Source organism: Typopeltis vanoorti, chromosome 5 (genome assembly GCF_054136105.1).
Source record: "Typopeltis vanoorti isolate ZY-2024b chromosome 5, IOZ_Tvanoo_1.0, whole genome shotgun sequence".
NCBI lineage: Eukaryota > Metazoa > Arthropoda > Arachnida > Uropygi > Thelyphonidae > Typopeltis > Typopeltis vanoorti.
The window spans coordinates 162,938,905-162,966,198 of record NC_143553.1 but is presented as its reverse complement, the minus strand read 5'-3'; the positions used below and the strand labels follow the sequence as shown (position 1 = coordinate 162,966,198).

Genomic DNA, 27,294 nt, shown 5'->3' with positions numbered 1-27,294 from the left:
TTTCTACAAGTTTCTGAATTTTAAAATCCACAGGAATATTAGTATTCAAAAGAGAATCAACATGTAACTATTAACATATTATATTATGTCCATGCTACATCAAAAGGTGCGTTATTTATTGATATAATTAATACAAATACGATAATCCGTTTTTTCTTAAATTACGACTGAAACAACTAAATATGAGGACTGGACGTTTGCTAACTCAGCGTGTTCTGTGGTTGGTTGGTTGGTTTGCTTGTTTTTTGTGGGAGAAAAAAACCTTCCACCAGAATATGAGAACAACAAACTCACCGTCAGTTGAAAAAGTGCAAATTTTATTTTATCCATTTTGAAACATTATTAAAAACGAGATTTCCTCAATTAACCTTTTCATCCTCCTATGACACTTAACCAAACTGCTTTATAATGTGCACTACAAGCACAACTTTGATTTTCCAAGGACTAAACAAAACTGGAAAAGATAGAAGACATCAAATTGTTCCTCTAAAAGTGGCCCTTCATGGATCATATCGCATATAATGATACTAAAAAGCATATCAATTGACAATTGATATGCCCGTAATGGCTTTAGGGGCGAAGCAAGATGCTTTTCTTATTCTCCTCTATCTGTTAGGGCTACAGTGTGGGAAAAATTTTATGAACAGTTTGCTCGCCCTGTATGGGCATGGAGATTATGTATCGCTAAAGAAAGTTAAAATGGCTTTTGGTCTTTTATGTTTAAATATATCCGTTGCCTCGTAGGCTACAGTTGCTGAACTAGATCGTTGGGCTGTATGGACGTTTGTAGGAAAAACTTTGTTGCTAAAGATTGTAGAAAAGATATAAGGAATATTTGTATCTCGATGAAGTTGATTGCTTCTGATGAACCATGGGGCGTTTATAATCCTTCGGAAGCACTTGTTTTGTATACGTTGCAGTTTGAGAATATTAGTATTAGAGGTATGGCTGGAGTGGGACGAATCATCAGCTGGTATAAAAGCAATTTGATTCTGATGATTAGCTTGCTGTTCCTGTTAATTACAGGGTAGATCTGGGCAATGGTTTTAGATGCCTTTGCACACGAAGTCTTGATGTGTTGGTTAAAAGTTATTTTTTTGTCGAGCATGACACCAAGGTATTTTGTTTCTGTCTGCTAGGGAATTTTAGTATTGAATAGAAAGACGTCTTCTGCAGGAGATATCGATCTTTTCGAGAAGAGAATGACTGAGCTTTTTGGGGGATTCACTTGTAGTCACCATTTGGAGAACCATTTCTCTAACTTTAGAAGGTTTTCTTGAAGCTTTTTAGTAACAAGGTGTGGCCGAAGAGATCTGGCTAATAATGCTGTATCGTCCGCATATAGGGCCACGATGGATGACAATGGGTTGTGTGGAATGTCTGACGTGTATATAGAGAACAGTAATGGAACCAGTAGGGATCCCTGCGTACACCGGCCAAGATATGGCGCTTGGATGATATGGTACCATTTGTCTTGACTTGCATGCTTCTATTCTGTAGATATGATATCTAACTATGTGCCCCATTTTCAGTGAGATACCGGCTGAGATAAGTTTATGTAGCAATCCAAAGTGCCAAATTTTATCAAATGCTTTGGATAAATCTAGAAAACAGCTCCAGTGTAGTGATGCCAGTTGTAACTGGTGGTAATATATTCAACTACATTCTGAGGATTTTTTGGGTGGTACTGTGGTATTGCCTAAAACCAACTTGTTCTTTAGAGGATAACTCTCTCTGCAATTTTACCCAAGTTGGAGGTGAGACTGACAGGACGATAATTTTGAGGCAGGTATGGATTCTTGCCTGGCTTATGTATTGGGATTACATCAGGCTGTTTCCAGGTGGGAGGAAAATAGTGAAACCTTAAGATTGCATTTATTATTATGGTCAGGTGCACTGCAGATTTTCGAGGCAGCAGCTTGATCACTTTATTTGTGATGCCGTCTGGACTAGGAGCTTTTATGTTCTTTAATTTCTTTATGATATCATATATTTCAGTAGGTAATGTGGGTGAAATATGATCAGTACCGGTTTCAGGGAGTTTTAATGAGTGTCTGACCTGTCTGTGAATTTTATACAAGTGATTGAATTCTAAGTTTTCATATGAAGGTTTACACTGCTTTTCTAAATTTTTTTGCTATGGCTTCTTCCTTTTCTACGTCTGTGTGAACAAGGCCCTGGTCATAAAGTACAGGGCGAAGGGATCTGCCTTTGTTTCTGATATTCCTCAGTAGTCCCCAGATAGAGTGATCAGTAAGTGAGATAGAAGCTAACGTTTCTTCCCATAATTGATCTCTGTAATCTTTTAGTGCATCTCTCACTGCACCATTTAGTCTGTTAAGAATTGTTTTGTCTTGTGGCGCGCGGGTATTGTGAAATCTTTTCCTTGCTCTGTTTTTTTTTTCTTGATCAAGTTCATAATGTCTTGTGGCAGACGATCAGGCTTGGAGATAGATTTGTAGGAGGTGGCTGCCATTATATCGGAGTTAATTTGTTGGGTGAGGCTTGTGATTGCCGTTTCAACATCCTCTTTTGAACTTATATGAGGAACAGGTCCAATGTATTCTTGATCGCAAGGACCTCTTCAGATTCTGGGGGAGTGGACACCACTAAATCCATCTTCTCCTCCATCTGGGCATTGTCTTTGCCCTACTCAACTTCTCCTAGCAAGGGGTAGACATTAAGGATGCCGAGCCACTCGCGTTCGACTTTTCTTACAATCTTTTTGAGAATGCTGAGCGCCCGCCCTTTGTTGAGCGATTCAATATAAGCGTCATCATCCTCCCTCATGGTGATGACGGCACTACAATGGTTAATAATCTGTTATTAACTTACTTACCTAGAGTAACCAGAACTACACATCAGATAACAACACTACCTCAGTCATTCTATGCGCCACACAAATTCCAAAAAGAAAACCCAATTCGTCATCAACAAACCGTAATCATCGTCAATGCCAATTTCTGGTTCGCACCGGTTTTAAACGTGCGCAGGGATATATTTGGAGTACCTATCTTTCATAACCGGCCTATGGAGTCTAAAGTTGTGCTGAGGGTCAGCAGGTAGCGAGAGGGGAAGAGAAAAAAGGTAGAGTAGGATAGTAGTAGGTAATAAAGAGGCCTCAGTCGACCTGTTTGGCTTTGTAACCTATTAAGAGGTTTGTGGCCAAACAGATCTGCTGCCGACGTCATCTCCCTACATCCTTTCTTACAGCTTTCGACTGTCAACCATCTTTTAAGATTCTGACAGACGAAAAAAGCAAAAACAAATAAAAGAGAAAACAAAATAAATTGAATTAAAGACAAAAATCAATTCTGGAGTGGTTCTGAGGGAAACTGGAATAACTTTGAAAGACAAACAAGGACAAGTGAATTGCGAATTTGGGACTGAAATAAAATAAAAGAATTCTGATAAAGAGCTAGTAAGACTTTTAAGAGGAACAACCAAATGGATTGCAAATTTGGGGGAGAGCCCGGCCCAAGTGATGCCCACAAGTGGCTGCACCGCCTCAATGTAAGCCTTCACAGCTCGGGTTCTCGGGTCTACCCCTCCTATGTGGATTAATCATAAACGTGTTGGTACAAATGAATTGTTTGACCCGGTAATTCTTTTGGAAAAATCCCTCATGATCTTTTGGAAAATTTCCTCAGAATCCATGGATATTTCTTTTCGATATCTGACCGTGTCAGCCCCTTCAACGTGTTACGAAACTGCCTTTTCTCCTCCTCGTTTAGGTCCAGATGACCGCTTAGTTGAGGAGGCGCGACCTTGGTTATGTCTCTGATGTAGAGTTGTCCCCATTCAAATCTTGTGCTCCTTTCACAGAAAAAGAAAGTAGGGTTCCGGTACGCGGAACTATTTTCGGTGCAACCGTCAAAAAAGTCTGGATATGGAATTTTTGCAGATCTCAACCTATTTTTTTTCTTGCGAAAACATCCTATTCGTAGCTGCTTTTTTTTCCAACAAAAGAAGAAAACAAACTCCGCTTGTTATTATATAAAATTAAATTATTTATGATAATAAACGGTGCATAAGCATTTTTAAAAATATAATCAAAATTTAAAATTAATTTAAAAAATTTTATTATTATAATAAATAATATGATAGATATACTTATATTTTATAGCTAAATATAGAAAAAGCTTAAAAGTTTTGAAATTTACTAGAGAGATTATGAAAATGTAAACTTAGCAGAAGATATAGATTTTTTTTAGATCTTTTAGATTTTTTTTTTGGATTTTATAACGATTTGCATGTTACATTTTGCTTAATTAATATTTTAAGCATTTTTGTTTTATTTATTTAATTAATATACAGGAAGTAATGATATACCAACTTATCTAACCGATAGATAAGATGGTGTCGTTACTTAAAACTTGTTACAAGATGTAACAAGTTACATCTTGTAACTTGGAATGATTTTGCGACGTTTATTATTTTCAAATATTTTCATACTTATATCATAATTAAAATAAATAAGTCAGTAAATGGTGAAGTTTAGTAACAAACACACGGAACTAGTAGCATGTGAATAATTTCTAGATGGATGTTTTTAACCAGATATCTTTAATTATTTTGAATGGAATGAAGGAAGAGGTGCAACAACAAGATACCAATCTTCTGATAGATGACAATGAGGAAATGTCATTAATTAGTGGCTTCAAATGAAAGTTTGTGCGCCTCTGAGTTAGTGTCCTTCATACTAGAAAATAAGCTATTCTGCGTTATCTCTGGTTTGCAGTTTGTGTTTTTACACGCTGCATTTGTTTAAGATTTTTCATGTTTACCTAACGGTATTGAGTTGCATCTATCAAAGCGAAATCATGGTGGAGTGTTATTGAAATGTTTTCACAAGGAGGTTGCTGGCAGAATGCCAAGTCTCGGAGGACTCATTTCAGACATAAAAGAGGAGGTGCTGAGAATGCTGATAAAAATTTTCAACTTTCGCATACAAATAGAATCTGCTTAGGACTGCGAATCTCTCCAAGCAAGGATTAATAGAATTCGTGTATAGTTCATCCTTTTCGTCCTACTTATTCATCTGTTTAAGTAAAGAAAAGCAAGTAATGGGCCATGATAGAGAGCTCCCTCAGAGAAAAGAGGCTCTTCGTGGTGTGTTATTATAAAGATAGCATCTAAGTACAGTAGCTCTATCAGATGTATGTGATTTTCTTAGGTTCAGTCCAGTACGATATTTGGCTATGTAGGAGAAGATTTAAAAAAAAACGAAATGAATTTACTGGAGTTTTATCGAGAACTTGTTCCTTCAATCAATGAGTTCTTCTTTGGTTCGAGTGTCCTTCAGTTTCGGTATTCTCTCCTCATACAAATAGAACACTTGAAGGGATGGATAGCGAGGAATATTTGAAGGATGTCATTATTGCAGATGGGCCTCTTTCACTAAGTGTTTCCTGAAGAAACTTGGAAATTCAGTGAAAGTTTAAAAACTAGGTTTAGTAGCAGTGAAACTGTTGCCAAGAATTTTCGTCTATAATACTACATATTAAAATGTTTTGGCAGATAAATATAAAATATGCGTATTTTTTCTGTTCGATCAAGTAAAAGAAAACAAATGAAAGCACTTAAGTATTAAGACTACAAAGAAAAAAATGAATAACAGTTTCTAAAATAAAAAATAAAAAAAAGATATATTCATATTTTTTTCCCCGAATACATTTTTGCCGTTATTTCGCATTTTAAGGTATTTGTAGCTACACCGGCTTTGAGATTAACTTAGAATTATTACTATACAGTGTTTAATACATAACTTTCGTCTTGTTGCTTTAGTCTTGTTTAAAACTAGGTGTAATGCAAAAAATGTCGAGATCTCGCTTTGTTTCTTTGGTAAACTAAACCACATATCTCATCTTCTTATTGAGTGTGTGTCGCCAAAGTCTTAGCACCTTTTAGATTTGGTTTTATTGATTCCATCATAAGAAAGTTATTGTATACGATTCCGGTTGGGCGAATTTTTTTTTTTTTTTTTTTTAGTAAAGTTCAGGAATCCATATAAACGTCTCTCTCTCTCTCTCTCTCTCTCTCTCTTTCTCTCTTCAAAACAACCATTTTAAGGTTCACCAAAGAGGAAAATGTATTGAAAGTACACATTGGAATATCTCTGCTCCGACTTTATAGGATTTATTAAAATTTAAGAATTAGGATATACCTAAGAATGTGCCCGTGCGATTTACACTTGGCTTTCAGAATCAGTTCAATTTTATTGGCGAAATATGGCCACACAATTAACTGAAAGTGAAGAAATGGTGGCAGCCAGTTCAGGAAACTTCACCTAAAATACCTCTAAAAGAGGCATAGGAAAGAAAGCGAAGATAAAAGAAGCACTCCAGTCACTGGAGTGCGGCGCATCACACCAAAAGTAAGAACAATATTTTAAGGGCCGATGATTTGGGAATTTATACAAGGTCAGAAGTTATTCAAAAAAAATGTTAGTAGAAAAGGACATTCAGTTTTTAGATTGAGGAGGCAATTGAAGTGATGAACTTATGTCTTGTTTTTCAAGTTTTCAATACATAAGGACATAAGTAGAGTTCCACTAGCAGCGTGTCCGCCAAGGAAGAGAAAGCTGATATTGCTTAGAGATTAAAGGTGAGAGGAGATGAAGTTGGTGTTTTATAGCGTCAAATAACACTGTCCTGTGTTATGGTACAACTGAAGTTGACAAGATCATCCTAATCTCAATGAAATATTGCTAGCCGATCAGTGTTTGAAAAATTACTTATGGGTGATTTTGTTCTTTGCGATATTTGAGCCCAAGACGGGGTGGGAAATAAGTCTAAGAGATTTGGAATTTGCTGTCATCAGCATAGAACAGGATTTGTTGTTGGTGAGAAAAGATTATTTAGGAAGAGGTTACGTAAAGATAGCGCGAAGAAAAGTACCGAACTCTGGGTGTGTCACGGCATTGGTGGGGAAACCTCAAGGAAGGAAACCGCGCACCACTGCTTGCTGAGACCGACCAGAGAGGAAATGAAGTTCGGTAACTAGACCTTTGTGTCAAACCCCATAAAATTCCGTGGAAATACTAATAGTGTCCATGTGAATTTCGTCAAATCTTTTCATATCTTGTGTCCAAAAATGGATTATGTTGGCAAAGAGATCCTCTGGAGATAGAGAGTGATAGAATCCATACTGGTGGTCATGGGTTAAATGGCGAGTCTCTAGTTAAAGAGAAGGTGACTGTTGATGATTTTATACATTATTTTCGAGAGAAGTGAGGTAGCGACGATGCTTTACAGCTAGCTTTATCTTGCTTCTTTGGAATAAGTTGCATATAGGCCTGGATAACATGGTGTACCAGTGATACTGATTGAGTGTGAAATATTGTAAAGAGGATATAGACAGATTTTAATTCTGCAATACTTTTTAAGCATAGTTTGGGAAATACACCGTCAGAAATCAAAAGAATTGTTGGTATTCAATCTACTCAGGATTTTTCTTCTGTCTTTCCTCAGAAAGATAAGTAAAATTTCTGTTTTTTGACAGAGTGAGAAACGTGTTTTCTTAGCCAATATGAAGGAAGTTGAGGAGAAATGATGTCTCGTGGTCAGCTTTGTCTTTGCATGATAGAAGAAGTCATTTGGAAGAAGTAAATACATAAGCAAACTTTGGGTTTTCTTATAATGGAATTTAACAACACTAAATCAAATTGTTCGCTTCGTAACATCATTTCGATATCTAAAGATATCGACTCCAAAAATAAACAAGATGCCCTCCACAAATGGATGCAGAATGTTTTTATAAGTGTTCTTTACCACCCATTGCAGGTTTTGTCTAATTTTAGAGAGTTTCCCAACCGGAATTCTGTGAGGGTTTCTTAGAATTGCCCTAAGTTTTACTTTGGGTTTGGTTCGTGAAAGATTAATAATAATAATTATATAGTACGGCTCAGTGTCATCTTGTGAGGGCTCAGTGAATGGAAGCAATGATTTAGATGGATCGCTCACTGAGGTATGCAAAATGAACTCCCCCAAAATGGCATTGACACTTGTACGTGATTGGACAAATATGCACATGTACGCTATGATATTGATAATATTCTTCCTCCTGTGCTTTGTCTATCATTTACTTCTGTTGGGTAGTCTATATCGATAATGGGTGCCCTCACATTGCAAAACAGCTGTGAAAATATTATTGCCAGATTCACTTTACATAAATTTTCAGAGTAAACCTTGTTACTGTCGTGTCCAATTAAATTTTTTAAGTATGCTGGTAAGCAAAATCGTTATGTTGAAAAGGACTAGAAACTAGGATATTTCTCTTTTTAAATATATTTCAGAGGACGCAGTGATATTAAACTGATACAATAATTTATAACTAAAAATTAAAACAACAATATTTAAAAACTAGCTACCACTAAAATGATGTTTGCAATACAGACGATAAAACAAAGTCTTTGTCTCGTATAAATTAATTTCCAAGCCCATATATAATGCATAATTTAATCACATAAAATTTAGCCTGGAGCTTCTAATTTGAAACCACAAGTGCATGCGATTCATGCTACCATTAACATTCTGTTCGTCCTAGCTAACTGAAACTTTGAACGCTATCAACAACAATCAACAGCTTTCTATTACACAAGAGTGAAGTAATAAAACTGTGTTAATGTCAGCTTCGGATCTGACCTTCTTCATTGCAAGGTTCAGATGTGTACGATCAACACACACACACACACACACACACACACACACACACACACACACACACACACACACACACACACACACACACACACACACACACACACACACACACACACACACACACACACACACACACACACACACACACACACACACACACACACACACACACACGCGCGCGCGCGCGCGCGCGATAGCTTTAGTTTCTATAGCCGTTATCCCAAATAACAACAGTAACAAGAACCAATATTGACTTCATGCTTAGTTAATAATGTTGCCTATCCTTCTTTTCATTTGCATCTAAGCCAAATTAAGATTATCCTAGAAATTCAGATTGGTATCGCATTCGGAATATATCACATTCATCTCTTGATAGACAGAATAAAGCCAGATTGCTCCCTCGAAGCTATGATAATGAAGCCAAGATTGTCATACCTCGGACATATTATGCGAGCAAATGACAGTTTGGAGAAGATGATGATGCTTGCTAAAGCTGATGGAAGCAGGAGAAGAGGAAGACCAAGAATTAGATGAGTAGATGGAGTTAAAGAAGCAACTGGAATGCGCTTGGAAATTCTGAAAGATATGGCCTTTGACAGATCTGAATGGAGAGTGTATGATCGTGGGATCACCAGGAGTCGAAAACGACTCCATGGAACATAACAACAACAATCACATTCGGATAACTGATGTCACCTTTCAAAATCATCTCTGTAATGACAATTAATGTTCAAGAACTTTTAATTATTTGCTAGCAACTCTTTAGATTTACCTATTGAGTATTTGGGGGTAGGATTTATGTATGCATACTTGAAAAGAGGCAAAGAAAAATTGTGACAGCGAAACTTTAAGTGAGATAGATGAGAAAGCATGGGAATATAAGAATGATCGAGATTTGTAGAAGTAACAAATGTATATGACAAAGTGCCAAGAGAAAATCTGCAGGATACGTCGACTAAATTGAATAACTGCTGTAATAACTCTGGCATGAAAATCAGCAATAAAAAAGATGAAGGCTATGAAAACAGGCAAGAACAGCGAAGAAATCAGCTACATCCAGAATATCCATATAACAAGTAAGATAATTTAGTTATTTAGGCACAGGTTTAGTTAAGATATCAAATTAAATATGGGTAGAGACAAGAGAGAATTAGCAAAGCTGTGATAGAAATTCAACTGAATAAATTTACATGGAATAATACTCTAGTTTAGTATGTATTCTAGAAGAGTTCTGGAAAATATGGGTGAACAGATGGCATTAATGGTACAATCGCTAAAAGAATAATTAATAAATGAAGATATTAAGAAGGAACTTGAGGTTCTTAGCATTCAAAATATGTGAGAAGACCTAATCTCAAATGGTATAATCACTTAAACAGAAAAAAATCCATCAAAAACATGTTTATTCGAGGAAAACGTTTAAAGTGACCAATAGTAGACTAATGTAGTTAGAAGTAACTTAGCAGACTGAAATATAAGATATAAAAATATTGGAATCCTGACATATTATGGATTAATTTGAAGACAAACTGTAGATAGAAAGAACTCAGCGATAATGTAAACTTTCATGCAGTTCTAACATAGTAGCTTGTATACTTTATGAAAATACATATCGGGAATTTGAAGATGGTGAACTGTTTAGATATAGTAATAATTTCTGCAGTTCTCCACATGATAAATATGTTTCCATGATATTATTCCATATAAAAATAGCTTTTATAGGAACATCTGCTTCTTTGTCTCTATGAAAGTTTCTCAAGACCTCTCTTAAAATCGAGTTTGATGTGACCTATAAAGTATGTGACAAAAATTTTACATGCTTTAAAGAATAACAGAATTAAAAGTCTCCTATACTACGAAAGAAAAAACATCATTTTGTGTGGGATGAGACAAAAATGCTGCACATTGCATACAAACAGTTAATACGTAAGTAAGACGATACATGTTTCTACACAGTCCTATAAGAGTGAACACACGTAGTCTTGCATTTAATTCTTAGGAGAGACAATATAACAAATGACTAACAATTAACAAGCGTATATATATATTTTTTCGGGTTTTATGTACACTAATAGTTTGAGAAATGATGGGAAAACGATCAAGAGGTAAAAAACGAAAGTCATGGTTTGAAAATATAAGATCATGGACAGGATCACATGGCTATGCAGAAACATAAAGGAAAGCCACCAACAGAGAGAACTGGAAGGACAGGGTGCTGCACCCTCTCACTGAGGAAGCTACATGAAGAACAGTTTTAAGTGAATAGCAGTCATAATTTAACAGTTTTTATTCTTGTAATGTGGTAATTATCCCAAACACTCGATTCAATGTAAAGTACCATGCATAGAGAATTTGTTGAAGAGATCTATCAACAAATAGATGAATGTTTACATTTGAAAAATAACAGAGATATACTAATAGTAATGGGAGATATAAATGCGAAGATAGGGAAAGGAAGAAAGGATGGTTTGGTGGACTTTTTGGGGGCTTGGGAGAAAGAAATGAAAGGAGAGACAGATTGGTGGAGTTTTGCAGAAAACACAAATTGATAGTGAATAACACGTGGTTTCAACAAAAGACGGTATACTTGGAGAGCACTGGACAGAGAGGTGAAGAAATCAGAAATCAGATTGATTATATATTAATTAACTCAAGATATAGAAATGTAATAAAAATGCAAAAACCTATCCTGGAGAAGACTGCGATAGTGACCATAACCTGCTCACAATTAAAATAAAAATCAGACTAAAACGCATAAATAACGAAAATGCAACTATAAAAATAAGAATTGATGGACTAAAAAGAAAAGATATTCGAGAGAAATATCAAGAAGAACTAGAAAATAAGATCAGCAGTATTGATACTGATAGACCCCTAGAAGTAATCTGGACTGATCTAAGCGAGAAAATCAAGGAATGTGCTAAAGGTCTTCTGGGTGAGGCAGAGAGGAGAGGAAGGAAGCCCTGGATTACTGAGGAGGTGATAGAAAAAGAATGGAAAAGAGGGAATTAAATGAAGCACAGTTTGGTTTCAGGAGAGACAGGGGAACCGTGGAAGCTATCACAACACTACGGATATTGGGGGAAAGAATGATCGAGTGCAATAAAGATTTATATCTGTGCTTTGTGGACTATGAAACAGTTTTCGATAACGTTAATCACTCTGTTTTATTTGATATTTTGCATAAAATAGAAATAGATAAAAATACTATGAGAATTTTGTTTGGAATATACAAAACTCAAGAAGCCAGGGTCAGATTTGAAGGAGAGGATACTGAATGGATCCCCATAAGAAAGGGTGTGAGACATGGGTATGGGATGCCCCTACTGCTTTTTAATGTCTATAGTGAATGAATGATGAGTGAGGCCTTGGAAGATCTGAAGGATGGAATGAAGATGAACGGACACCTGATAAATAATGTAAGATATGAAGAATTTTGAACAGACTGAACAGGGTTGGCAATGAGAATAAACATTCAGAAGACAAAAATGATGAAGATTTCAAGGAAAGGAAATGATGGGATGGAAATCACTTTGAACCGACAAAGAATATAAAATGTAAAAAAGTTTTGAATAACTTGGGAGTTGGATAACAAGAGACAATAGATCTAATTATGAAATTAAGCACAGAATTAAAAAAGCAAAAGCAGCATTTTTCCAAATATACCACATATTAGGAGAAAGAAATCTGAACAAACAGCTAAAAGTAAGAATCCTCAAGACAATGATCTGGAGCGTGCGGACGTATGGATGCAAGTCCTGGACAATCAATAAAGAGATGAGTGACCGATTGAATGCATTTGAAATGTGGTGATTGAGAAAAATGGATCGTATCAGCTGGACTGAAAGAGTGAGCAATGAAGAGGTTCTTAAAAGATTCAAAATGAAAAGAGACTGTATGGCTAGTATCCAAAGAAGAAAATAACGTTTGCAGGACATTTGATGAGGGGTTCTTCTGGAGAGCTTCCCAGAATAGTATTGCAGGGGATGGCGGAGGGAAACCGAGGAAGACCCCGACTTCAATGGAAAGACAACATCAAAGATTGGACAGGCAAGAATCTTACAGAAGCAATCTTACAGAATCAAGAGATAGAAAGGCACGGAAGCGGACTGTTTCATCAGCTGCAACCCTCTTAAAGAGGCGGCTATAGGATTAGATTGAATAGAATTATGTTATAATTCCAATAAAAGTGTTAGCTCTTAAAAGAACTGGGCGATGGACTGAGTCCTTGACTCTTTATCCCGTCATCTGAATGAAGAAAATCTGTGTCGAAGGGGTATTATTGAGCTAAGAGCTCTAGTCATGGCTGGGTAACGGCAATAGCCGAGTCTCAGTTAAAACTTCATTGGCTACAGCATTGCCATTCGTTACCCTGGAAGTCCTAAAAAGGACTCTTCCCCTCTTCCCAATAAACGTGTTAGCAGATGGTTGCTAAATTAATATGCCAAAATCTGCAATAAAAAATAAAGGTGTTTTATTTTATTTCATTCTATGTTTTAAAAAAAAAACTTGAAAAATAAATTAATTTAAAAAAATAAAAAATTTAAGTAGTGTTAATTCTTTTTTATGGAATTGTTTTTTGTTTTTTATTTATGCGTTGGATTTTTTAAATTTACGTATGCCCAAGTGCTGTCAAAAATCATAAGAAAGATTGTAGCTGGTGTCACAGTTGTGGAGTTAAATTATAAAGGAATGGGTTAGAATCTTTTTCATACATTTCTTTCAAAAAAGTGTGGAAAAGCTAATTAACGTCACATCTTAGGTTACCTTTCAAGAGCGTCTTGGATAAATGCCAACTACTTGATTCGACAGTGTAAGAAAACAACTCTATCCTTTGACAACGGTAAAGTTAAAATTAGTTAAGAGACTAATTTTTCAAAGTCGGCAACGACTTCTTTCCTTTCATCTCGTGCATCGTTCGTACGACACAAGTTGTCATCACAAATAAACATCCTCTTACATGGCTGTCCGATGCAGCCCATCCCTTGTGACCCTTGGAGCTTTGTCTCAGCTAATGACCTCGGTGTGAAGCAGGAGAAACGAGACCCCAGAAAGGCCTCAAACTAACGAACTGTTATCCCTTCGCAAACGTGCTTAAGGCTACTCGCTAAACATCGATCAGTTTCGTCGTAGAGTCTTTTTTGTTGTTGTTGTTGCTGTTGGTTTTCTTTTACTTCTTAGTGATTTTGTGGTTTCTCAAGTTTATGCCGTGTACTGTCGGAGATAAGAAAGACAGATGGGGATAGAGAAACAAGAGAATTGGGAAATGGGGGGATGATAAGAGTAGCGTGCACTTTAACGAAAGAGAGTCACGCTATTTGGTTGAAGTGAAAGAAACGGGCCCCGTTTTTGTGTCGTTAGGGGCCCGTTTAATGAGTATTGTCTTATCATTCACAAGCACGAAGGCGTCAGAGAGAGCTAATAATCTGCTAACCCCTCTGGCAAAGGTGCTGTTAGGATGTGGGGAAATGCTGATAAATGTAGAAGATGTCGTCGTAACTTTGTAAGTGGTCCGCAATATTTCAGTTTCGCGTGCAAGCGTAGCCATTTGTGGGAATTGCATGCTGTTACAGATAATTAAGGCTCTAATTTGCTAACCGTTAAAACCGAATTGTTTAAAGTAAAATTGGTATAACGAACATAGCAACAGTTCCTTCGTTCTGATTACTTTACATGTAACAGTACTCAAATAATATATATATTTATTTATAGTTCAATTTTCCTTAAAGCCTAGAAATATACTGCGTATGAAGAATTATTGTTAATTATGCAGGTATGCATATAGTTTTGACGTTTCCGTAGCTTAATTAGTATAGACGAGCCCTTTGGTTGGAACGACATAGTTTCGAATTGCTTCTATGGCGAGAGGTACCTTTATCAAGTCTTTACAATCAAACGGTACGTCAGCACGTCTTCTACGGAGGTGAAATTTTTTTCTTGCTTGAAAATCGGGTTTTTACTTTTTTAAAAACAGCCAAATCTTCTCCGTGAACACAGATCTGCAGCCATAAATACTTCCCCTTAGGGAATGCAGCATTAATTCTCCGTCACCCTTAATTGGGGAACCTACCTATCCAAAGGGACCGATGGGTTGAAGAAGACATCACGTATTATTAGGTAAAAAAGCTTTTTCTTAAATGAGAAGCCCGCCTACAAAAGGTTGTAAACCGATAGTAAAGCACTATGGGTGGAATAAGGGTAGAAAATCCTCAAATCCTGCTGCAGAAGAAATTTGAAGAACTTTTTTCAGGCCACTTCAAGTCTCTAGTGGCTAGATGATGGTCTTACACCAAGTAAATAAAATTATCTACTATCTAAAGACATTCACAAACATCTTTACGTACAGGGGGATTCTAAGATTCCGAGAACAGATGCACTCACCACTCAGCCAACAAAGCCAGCTAGTACTTAACTTTTTTTTTTCTGAAACTATAACGCTTATTATTTTGGTGATATAAGATTTACATCTTTCATTTCTCTTATGAAATAAAAAAATAATCTGTACTTGTTATATCAATGATATTTTCAATATGGCGCAGAATTTTTAGAAATTAATTCCATTGTCTTAAACTTGAAGGTGTATTTCAAACATTAAAATTGGAACAGATAACGAATATCTGGCTTGGTTAAGTTGAAATATATGCAGTTCCATGTTTTTTATATTGTAACCTGCAAAGATAATAAAAGGTTATATATTGTGGGCGGATCAAGAATTAAACAACCTGGAAACTTGCATCTGGAGACCAAATATACAACTTTTGCAAACCACTTCAAGCCTCCAAAATAAGCAGAATGGGGGTCTCGCATTTCACCGAAAATGATCTCGCATATGTGACATTCTTAACATCTGTGCTATACTAGAAATCGAACCCCCATGGCCTATCTGATGGAGAGCAAAGATTTGTATTCACATAACAAACAGGCAAACCTCGTTACATCTCTGATTTTTACACGTTTAGGGACGTGTGCAGAGATTATGGATGTCACTACAATCGAGCCTGACCATGCAAGCGCAGAGAAAAAGGAAAATACACAAAGCAGAAATAAATCTTTACTTATTTGTTGTTATTGTTGCTACTATTACGATGAATCTAAGGCCATGAAGGGTGTATCATATCTGTTAATTGTACGGTTTTTACTCCACTCCTTTCGTCTGTTTCACAAAAACGAAAGAAAGAAAAAATAACCCTTGCTAATTCTTACAACTCCGATTAACTTGACTTTAGCTGATGAGCACCTACAGCCTAAATATATCTTGGTTCTTTAAATAGGATTTTAACCCAAGTCTTTCCAAGCAAGGGGCATCTGTGGCCCTTTAGAATGCTATGCAAGCACTCCGTGTGATTGGAAATGAAAAAATTTGTAACAGAAGGGGGGAACGGAAGAATATGAATTAATCTCCAAAGTTATATCTTGTGAATATAATCAAGGATTTTTAGAGGAGGGCTTTTGGTAGGGCACTCTAAATGCGAACTGGTATTCTAGGGTTGGATGGATATGTAAAGAGAACGAGATTAGTATGATAGAAGAGAGCTTCGCTTTCTTTTTCCGCTACTAGCGATACGTCCCTTTGGGAGGCTGAGCCACTTATATAGATGTGGTATACTCCTATCAGGAGAGTTTGAGTAAATGTTAATCAAATGTGATATGTTACCTGATGTTCTATTCATGAAAGAGGAATGAAAAGTGCTGTCACTGGGAAAAGATCGTCAATCGATAAAAAAAATACTGTCATTGATATCACCATCACCCTTACCGAAAACCTCATGGTGCAAACAAACTACGTTTTTATGTCGCTCTGTGATGATAGTTAAGATTTTTAAAAGTTATATCGACGAAATTCATTTAATGAAAGCCTTTCAATAATCACATTGTTCATGTGTAATCCCATAAAATTGAATCAGTGTTTTCAGCAGTTGTTTCTATTGCTCTTCTATAACTTACCAACATCATCCTTCTCTGTACAAGGCTGACAAACAAAGACAGTTGGTATAATATAACACTCATCTAACATTACCTGCTTTTGAGTTATAAAATAGTCGAACCAAATAAACTATTTTTTCCCCATAGGTAATTCCTGGATTCACACTGAACTTCACTATATTGCCTTCTAATATACTATACGGGTTTAATTTGCCAGCCTGGCTGGCCGAGTGGTTAGCGTATCCGCTCTCCAGCCAAAGGGCAGCGGGATCGAATTCCACCTTGGGCATTGATGTTTGTGATTGTCTGTGAAAATACTAGTGGTGGTGGTAGGTGGTAGATGGCGTTGGTAGATGATGATAGTAGTTGGTGGAGACAGAAAGTTGTGGAGTAGGTATCCCTCCCTCGATGAGTATTTGGACTCCCTGGAGGTGTGACAAATAATAATAATATTTTGTGCAGTTGATAAAATAATCCTGCATTAGTAGGGAAATATGGAATAGAAACTTCACAAAGATATGCAAATAAAAGCAAGAGAAGAAACTAACTCGGCAGTCACAAAACATAACATAAAAACCACAGGATAGGAGCTTATTCAGTCTACCCTTATGTCCGACTAAGTCAAATCCATCGGAAACATTAAGATCAATCATCTGAATTTATTCGACCATTTCTATGGCACGTGTCCAGAGGAGGAGGATGTTAGGAAGGACACAGGAGTAGGAATCTATACTGGTGAACTCTGATTAAATTTGAGTTTCCAGAGTGAAGAATCTGACTATTGGATGGTTTCATTAAACCAAACACCACAACTGGTGCTCATTATTCCAATAATTCTTTGGCCCCGATCTCATTATCAATGCCTTTCGTCTCCAAATAAAAGAATTCTTTCTGTTTATCACTTATCTCCGATGACATCTTAAATCAGATTTTTCTGACTTCGTTTGTTACCCTGATCTTGTGCCCAGTAACTTTCATTTCTTTCTCGAAGCGAAAGAATTTATTTTGCATTCCAGGATATTAATTGCTTCCATTCGGGAGATACGTAGCGTCGCATGGAATCTTCTCACTTGTTTATTTAATCTCGGAATGTTCGTAATTCTCTGCTTTCTTTGTCAGCTGCTAATGACACGTATTCTTTTATCTCGTGCATTTTCGTAATCTCCCATTTCTTATGATAATCGCCATCATCATTTATTGCATCTTTTCCCACTCAAGCTTTCATAAACATCCTGGTCATGACGTTCATCACATGGCTTGTGAGGTAATTTGCTTTTGGTGGGGAATTCTACACGCACACTCTCTCTTTGCTTTTGTTTGTGCGGCCGCGGTTTAAGTAGATTGGGACTCACTCCTCTTAGAGTGTTATTATCTTTTACATATTAGCACGCATTCTTCGTGTACTTGCTTGATAAGTGTAATACACGAAAATAATTTTCACGTTAGTGAACATACAACACATTATGGTAAACGGGAACATTTAGACGAAACATTTCTTAAACTCACACAAAAAAAAGTTTAAAAATTTTATCTTCAAAGTTCTCCAACAGAAAATGCTCTGCGTTTTTCTTTTCACAGAAATTTTATTTTTATTTTTATACACTGTATATATTTTTCTCCTCATTTCGTTTCCTAGTCATAAAAACAACACTTTCGGTTGGAAAAATTTGAATCACGTGAAGGACGCCAGCAATCTTTTAGCCATTCAAGATCATTCAGACTTCAGGTGTGCATAATCCAGATAATCCAGTTACTTTATGTTCTCTGTTATTCCACACCTTCCATGTTTTTTCTACTTTACCAAATGATCAAAGTATATAATAAAAATAGAATGAAGTAAATTCATTTTGATTTTTATTTAAATATGGTCATTTAAAAGAATAAAACAATTATGCATCTTATTTATACTCTGAGAAAAAAAATAATAAATATTTTTTTTTCCTAAAATTAAATTTTTCTTAGAATTTCATAATATACCATTTTATTTTTCATATATAAAACTTAAAAAATAGATGTTTAAAAGCATGGTTTTATGTTCTTATATGAATATAAGAATAAGAATTTTTTAAATTATGTAATTTTTATATCCATACACTTACAGCTTTATAAATCTAATCTAATATTTATTCTTTTATATTAAACACAAAAAAGTCTAATCGAATGTTTTACAAGACAATGAGTATTTATTATATATCAGTTTAATTGATATTTATCTTAGAATTCACTGCCCATTAAAAAATCCGAGGGAATTAAATATGAAAAATTGTGAAAATAGAATAACAAGCGTTCACCTATGGTAATTCGCCGACTCTAGTCGGAATTTTCTTATAAGCCTTTCTTCGGATGGTTCCCGAGTTCGACTATTTCTAGTACTGGCAAGTAGGGCTATTCTACTGAAAACTCCGGAATTTAACAGGAGCATCTCAAACAAATCGACCGCAGAACTCACATTATTACCGGCAATAATATAAGAGTGTTGGAATCACGACATGGTCAATTGTCTGCCTTACTCTCTTCCTAAAAACAGCTTTGATTCTTTGATTACTTGGACTCACTCTCAGTGAAGTTGACAGGATGGAGATTGCTGCCTACCTTTCTTCCAAAAGTTAGTTAGGGTTAAAGGAGATCCGCCTATATGAGAAAGATGTAGTTAAATACTTACGTTTCGGTCGGGAAGGCCGAGTTCGATTCCACTCGCAAGTCTAAAGGATCCTTTATCCTTAAAAACCGAGTCGGGCGATCTTACACGGGGGTGGAAGGTTTTCCTTTCGAAATCTCGAGTTTTTCATATCACACGAGACATAAACCAGCCAACGAACATGCTATCTGAAGATATAATGTACAGCTTCGTAGCTGTTTCTGTAATCCAAATAACCAATACATGTTTGTTACTTGAATTGCTACCACTTTACTTTTTAATTTATATATTTTATTATTTGTTTGATGCGAATATTACACTACTATCTTCAGAATTAGCGCTCGGTAAGTGAATTTTGGTGTACATTTACGTAGGGCACCTCACTCCTGTTAGAAGCGTTTGCGACTGTCTCACGATTCTAGAAGTTTTACGTTCATCTTTCTTAATTGTTCATTTAAGAGTCTACCACCGCCATTTCTTTTTATATTTTAAAGAAAAAAAAAAAACAGATTTTTATTCTGTTATCCTACTAGACTATTACATTGAAACGAGTTCGTCCGATAGGTTGAAATAAATCTCACAATTTTTCTTTCATTTGTCGATTCTACTAAACGTGCTTAACATGATCCTCTCCTGTTGTTGACTGCGTTGCCTTAACCATTACTCCCACTTTCTAGATCATTACTTATACCATGTACGTTGCAATCTATAAAAGATGTTTCATTATTAAACGCGTAAGAAAGGACGGGATTTTGAAGAAAATTAATCAAAGCATATTATACATTATCCGAACAACAGCTAAAACAATCTGTTGAGGAAAGAAACTCATTTTTATTCGTTCGCCAGATGGCTCTGTATGTCAGGTATAATTGTTTGAAAGAGAGGAAAAGATAGAATGGTACAAAAGTTTAAAACCGTCTTCCTTTTGTAAACTCCGTGGGTTACCACACAAATGCCGCAGTTGTTCGATTGCCAAGGCCTTCTCGCTATGGAACATCCATTACGAGAGATTCAGATAGCGACCTCCTGAATTTTTAGTTTTCGTTCGGAGACTTGACATAATAGAACTTCCGTTTACACATATTTGTAATGTGCCTGCCGCTTCCTATAGAGCATCAGCATGGAAATCAATCCTTTATCATAAATACGCACCTTTATTATCTAAGTTAATGGACTGCTGCAATATCCAAAGGTGTGGCTGCTTGGCTTGCTTTAGTAATTGCTTTTCTTATCTTTGAAATCCAGCGATATGGAACACCTATGAGGCCATTCGCATTCAGAGCGAAACAACAGGGGCAAAGAGAGAAAGAGAGAGAGAGAGAGAGAGAGATGAGACATTGATAAAAGATAACATTAAACTAGGTGGCAACATGATTAATGGATTAAAAGGAGAAAAAAGCAGAGAGAGAGAGAGAGAGAAAATGACAGACTGACAGAAAGGAGAATAGATGGAGAGAATAAGGAAAGAAGAGAACTGCAAGGAAATAAACAGGGAGAAAAATAAGATAATAATATGCTGAAAGAAAGAAAGCCGGGTACGAGCAAAGGCAAAAAGGAAAGATAAGGGAAGAAAAAGAGAACGTAGAAGTGAAAGAAAACAAGATAGGTATAAGGAAAGAGTAAGAGAGAGACTGACATAAAGAAAGAAAGGCATAAGGAGAGAGAGAGAGAGAGAGAGAGAGAGAGAGAGAGAAAGTATAAAAGGAAAAGACTAGAAACAGAGAAAAAAGAGTAAGAAAGGGATAGAAAAGGACTGATAATAAGCAAGATAGGTATATATATATATATATATATATATAGAGAGAGAGAGAGAGAGAGAGAGAGAGAGAGAGAGAGACTAGAAAAAGACAAAGAGAAAGAGTGACAGGCATAAAAATAGTCAGTACACGGTACTACAGTATAAAAGAACATTTTGAGGAGGTATGATAGAGAGAGGGAGAGATAGACTGATAAAAAGGAGAATAGACAGAGAACATAAGAAAAAAAGAAAATGGTAAGGGAATAAAGAGAAGACAAAACAAATGAAAGTGAAGTAAGCGAGTGAGGGCTCGAGGGAAGTAAAGCCAATGGACAGATAAAAAGAGAGAGAGAGAGACAGAGAGAGAGAGAGAGAAGGACTGATAGGTATAAGGAGATAGAATAAGGAAATGAGGAAAACAGATTAAAGAAACAAAGAAAATTTTATATTATAGATAGATAGAGAAACAGATAGATGAGAGAGAGAGAGAGATGATGATGACGATGACTGAAAGATTCGTTTCTGCAAAGCATTTCTTGTTGAATTATATCATTCGCCATCGGAGTAATTGAATTTTCCATCGTTTATAGTTTCCGCACAGTAAAACAGTTTTTCCATCCTTTCTAATAACACATTTTGATATTCTTCCAATTTTTGTTGCTAAGACGGATACGATTATAACCAGAAACTGAAATGACCGACAAATTTTAATCAAGATCTCCAATGTCGAATTTAATTCAGGCAAAGTGGAGTTATTTCCGAATTTTGCCTAAATCTGTTATTACCGAAATGGTCCAGTCGAAACAAAAATGAAGTGGTTTGACACGTTTCAATAAAGTTCCTCAGCAGCAGCTGATTTCAATAGAATTGCTACAGAGAGAGAGAGAGAGAGCTAAGAAAAAAAGCACAAATTGATACAGAGAAATACCGACAAGAAAAAGGAAAGACGAAAAAATAAAAAAGGACAAAGACTGGAAATTTACGAAACATCTGTGTACAATAGCGCTCCGATGATGTCGATTTTCATTGTTAAAGTGTGATTTATTGTAATTACACCTGTCGCCTTCTCGATAATTCCGTATAACACGGAGGAAGGACCATCTATTTTTCTGACCATCCATCAAAGCAACTTGGAATAACTTATGCTTGCTGTCCGCTGCCTGTAAAATACTTTTGGAGAAGTAGCGAGCTCGGCTCGCGCAGTCATTTACAATGTACGACATTTGGTAGGTGATGTTAATGACAATTTCTGGGAATGACACAAAACTATGAGTGTCATTTGTTCTCTGTCAGGACAGATAAAGCGAGCCACTGCAGTTTCGAGCTGAATAGATGCAGCATTCTCCAACCATTGTCACAATGACAAACAACTGAACGTCTAGCTGTGCTATCGAAGAAAAACGTCCTTCTATGAATAAAATTTGGCCGATGTAGCAATGAAAGTCCTTAACGATTTCAAATGGGATGTTCTCTTACAGATATGGGATGTCAGAGACTTTGATGGTCTGTAGACGCTATCAAACCAAATACTGCTCCTCCAAGTCACATAATTCAATAAAAAAGATACGTTTGAAATGAGAAAAGCCACGCTGGCATCCTTCGTTCATATCTTTTAGTTTAGTGGGATTGATGTGTAATTTTGTTTTCTTTTTCTTTTTTTTTACGCAATGACAGCATCTGATGGGAAAATACAAAGTTGAATGATTATTGTTTTCAGATAGACGACTATGGTCGATGCTGCACCGAGAGAAAGGAAAGAGTGAGAATAGCAGAGAGAGAGAGAGATGTAGGTAGGAAGATGAGGAATTTCTTCTTTAGAGATGATCTACGATCATAAATATAAAGCCTTCTGAACTTAATGCTTTTTTTCCTTTACTTTTCATGAATTTTCATCGTCTTCAGTATGAAAAATGGGAAGCGAGAGAAACAGGAAAATTAAATCCTTCTCTCTGTTCCCATAAAATTTGATTCTTTCTCACTCTGCAGATAATTTTATCCGAACCTGTGAACAGCATATTTAAATATTTGTAGGTTTACAATTTATTATAATATTATAATAACAATAAAACACAGACATTTCTCGCACGTTAATACATAGGTAGTTAATATTGCGAATAGTCAAACTCATAAAGATAATCTCTGACATAGGTTCAAAGGTCGTAGGGGAGGGTTCCATAGATTGTAAAATGCGCCCGGCGTCACTCTATATAACTGTACCAGTCTAAATAGGAACTACATGGGCAAGCACAGTGGGACGTAATATCAGCCAATTGCCACAGAGGTGACGTGGGACTTCAGTCATGTCCCATTTATGGAACAGATGGTCACATCTGTTGTGGGAGTTTTGAAACGGGTTAAGTGTATACTAGAAGTTCAAAGCCACACACACGCATTTCATTACTATTATGCATGGGACGAGTCTGGATTTGAGATATGTATCGGACACATCTGCGCAATATACTAATACGCACTCTACTTCAATAGAGCAGTGTGGCTTCTCTGGTGGACATGTATCTTTTTGGCGTTGGTAATTTTCCTATACTGTGATGCTGCCTTTCGTTCCACAATAGTATTTCAATGTAAAATGTCTGCTGCTTAAGTTTTAAAATTTATTCATATTTATTTATTTATTATCACTAATTTTATATAAGTTACAAACACAAAACGAAAGATTGCAAACTTATAAGCACAATAAGAAAAATTTGAAAAATTACACATCCATTCTCTTAACACGCGAGTTGAACGTGTAATGGAATATTAATTATTAAATTAGAATTTTGTGCATTTATAAATCCAGATTCGGGTCGACAATATTTTATAGCTACAGATACAGAACAATATTTTCAAGATGTTTCCGCGCGTTGATGAAAAGACAGACAGACGAGAGAGAGAGAGAGAGAGAGAGAGAGAGAGAGGTGGAAGGTAATCGGAGAGATCTGAGGGAAGACGGAGTTTGGAATGGAAGTTTTGGATTTCCAAAGAAGCAGCCAATGTCTTAATTGCCGGAGTAGTATTACAATCTTTCCCAATGTACTGAAACACACAGTAGAGGTGTAGAGAGAAGCTCTCAAAATGATGTAGATACCATTTACGGTAGGCATGCGCGTATAAAGGAAAATGGATGTCATTAAATAATTTAACAGACTAAAATGGCAACCAGAGAAGAATATGACGATTTCAAAGATTAGAATGTCCGATGACATACTGCATTGAGTGAGCACATAACTGATTTCTTGGACTTTAAACTTATCAAACACCATCATGGAAGGAAATGGAGACTGAAATGAAATTCTAAATCTAATGACCATGATTTTTCATAAAAAGAGGTCTGAAGGTTTTGGCCTTTGATATCATTTAATGTGTGCAATTGTAGGTGAGGTTTCACTCACAAATACATGATAACAAGCGTTCTAGCTTAGTAACGGTTGCATTGAGATTTAAACTGCAAAAATACAAGTTTGGATTATTGGAAAAATGCTTTTGCGCGATCACTAGAGTCGATTTAAATTTGATAGAAGAACTGAGATCTGGAACCCGGCTGTAAAATACATTGCTGGAAGGATAAGATGTATTTTCGTGGTATAGAATTGATCCATTTGTTTCTCCTCGATGCTGCAATGAAATGAAAAAATCTACATTCGTGTTCTATCTGAGGAGGATGCCCTTATTGGAATGGTCTGGATTCAAATCCCGTTTAGAATGAGAGGAATTTTTAAAAAAGTTTTTCACCTAAAGGTAAGTTGGCTGATATTATACGCAGGTGGTAGTGATTCTCCTCCCATATATTCGGTGTTTTGTCCCGAAACAAAACAATCAAATCCACAGAAGAACCTGTACACGAAATAAACAAGCACGAGATGTGCTTAGTAGCACAACGTTAGCTAGTTCGGCAGTGACTTCAAACAATACAACTGATATACTGTGTGTTTAAGATAACACTGCACTCTGTCTAAATGAAACTTTACGGAGAAGACCATAACTGCGACAAGAAAAACGTCATCGCTCCATCATCAACGATAGTCTATTATGGTTTTACTTAAGGATAATAACGTACCCACCTCTACTAGACTGTACAGATCAGAGCCCTAGACCAAATCTGATTGAATATTTGTAAAACTAAGTGAATCAACATGTGAAGAATTATATTTAGAGATCGGCATCTCTAGCAGAATTCAAAATAGTCCAGCGTTAACGATGAAGGTTAATTTATCAAGAAACTGTGAGTCAATATTCGGCTTAAACTTTAATGAAAGCAAATATTTTGATCTCTGCCTACATATGGTCATACAGACTGTACATTTGTATGGAGTTCGTACAAATGTATGAATCCTCGGATGTTTTGATACTTTTAGAAATGTGCTGTATAGCGTACTTGCGTGCTATGTACGACGTTAAACTGAAGAAATATGATTGAATTCTAGAATTTTCCAATCGTATAATTTCAAAGAATGCTAAAAGAACATACGAAAGGTACATAGAAGACAATAAAGCAATGATAATGAACTATTTGTTCTTATATATGTCGCAGCAACGTTTTGATTATCTAGTTTGTGAGCTGTAGATCGCAAGAAAAAATTATTTTGATATACGAACATCTGTGTCATATACTCATCTTTATGGTAGCTAAGCCATTTATTAGTTTGGACAAATATCGTTCCACTTTTTACCTCGAGTTCCCGTACTTGTTATGGTAACTCCATCATCTCGTTGCCAGGAGGTGAAAGCGACATAGTCCCTGACGAATGCTGGCACATGGCATCGAAGTACAGCAGTGTTTCCTTTGGTTACAAATTCATCGTAAACATGAGCCTTGTATCGTTGTTGAACCACTGCAAAACGGAAAAAAAAACTACAGTTATTCGATAACACTGTTGGTGATACGAAATCATTTATTAATAAAATTAAAAGTAAGATAAAATGAAGTTTATTTTTGCGATTAGACGCAAATCATGCGATTATTATAATCTATGTTATCTAAAGGATTTAGAGATTTGTTTTAGCTTTGTTCGGAATATGAAGATGAGGACATAAAGCAAAAGTGATAAACAAATAAATCTGATCTGTAAATGTTGATGTACCAGAGAGAGAGAGAAAGAAAGAGAGAGTTGTCATTCCAATGATAACTTAAGAATGTATGAGATAGAAAAAGTCTCCTTCAAATTGCATCTTAGCTTTCCAGTTCTCCTTTCTGCTTAACAGTAAAAGAAGAGTTGTGCGCATAGCTAGAATTGGACTTCTCATCCTAAACAGTAATATAAAATTCGACCATCACTGCAAATCTTTTTTTTATTTTTTCTTAAAATAGCGCAAGTACTTTCCCTATTCAGCGCATTCTGTAGCTCAGAAGTACTTACTAGCTGATTCACAGGGACAAAAATCACTAGTGGTCTGAAAATTATACCGGTCTGCTTTTCTTGTCTAATGAGTCACCGAAGCCTCGTGAAGAGGAAAAGATCGCTCTTTTTCACGTGCCAGAAAAGTGTTTTGCATCGGAAATTACAGTTCTTCAAGAACTTCGTTGCAATCTCCAAACTATTTTACTTGGAATCAATAAATAGTGTAAATGTAGCTTTCCCGCAAGGCTTCTGTGCTGTTCGGTAGAGAGCCAAACCATTTGTCAGATGGTTTGAAAAATGTTTTGGCGCAAATTGCTGTAGCTGGAAGAATGCAATTAAGCAGTTAATCAAAGATGGTTAAGAGGAAGCTAGAAAATGTTTCGTATATAACTCTGAATTCCCCAAGCGCTATTACATAGATGCTTGTGTGACTGTAACATCTGACACCAGAAATAACGAGTAAGTGAAATGATAAAAAACGACCACCGTTTATTTCTAAGGTTTGGAATTTTGTTCAGAGAACTTTGACTTTAATTGCAGCCTGGGAAGGTATTTGGATGAGCATTAAATCCGAAAGAAGGAATTAATGTGGAGTTTTTTATTTCTATTTTGAAACAAAAGAAATTATTAGCATCCTTCTTGTGCAACGAGAGAAGACGTTTAGGAATTTTATAATATAAACACGGAAATTACAAGAATTTCTTCAAAGTATTTAATGAATAAACAATAAAAAACACAAGAACGCATATCTATCTTAATTTCTCTCTCTGTCATCAGCACACGATATGCTACAAGTCATCTAAATTCTTTCCTAATAATATGAATATTAGTTCAAAATAATTTGGACCTCTGGTTACATTCCTTTAATGTGAAAAGTAAAAAAAGATTACCAAATAGATGACTATTAACTGTAAACTGTTCAATTAACTTATTTAATCCCAAAGTAAAAATACATTTCACAGCTATCTCTCGTTATTTAATTCACAATCAAATAAT

At 35.9% G+C, this 27,294-nt stretch overlaps 1 protein-coding gene across 1 annotated transcript in view; it reads right to left on the bottom strand.

Moving 5' to 3' along the window:
* Positions 1-27,294, bottom strand: part of LOC150107016 (cell adhesion molecule Dscam1-like) — a 754,963-nt gene that overhangs the window by 609,193 nt on the left and 118,476 nt on the right. The window contains exon 4 of the mRNA XM_090393540.1: positions 25,630-25,791. Coding sequence (XP_090249666.1) covers positions 25,630-25,791 — 162 coding nt within the window. The remainder of the gene's footprint in view (positions 1-25,629; positions 25,792-27,294) is intronic.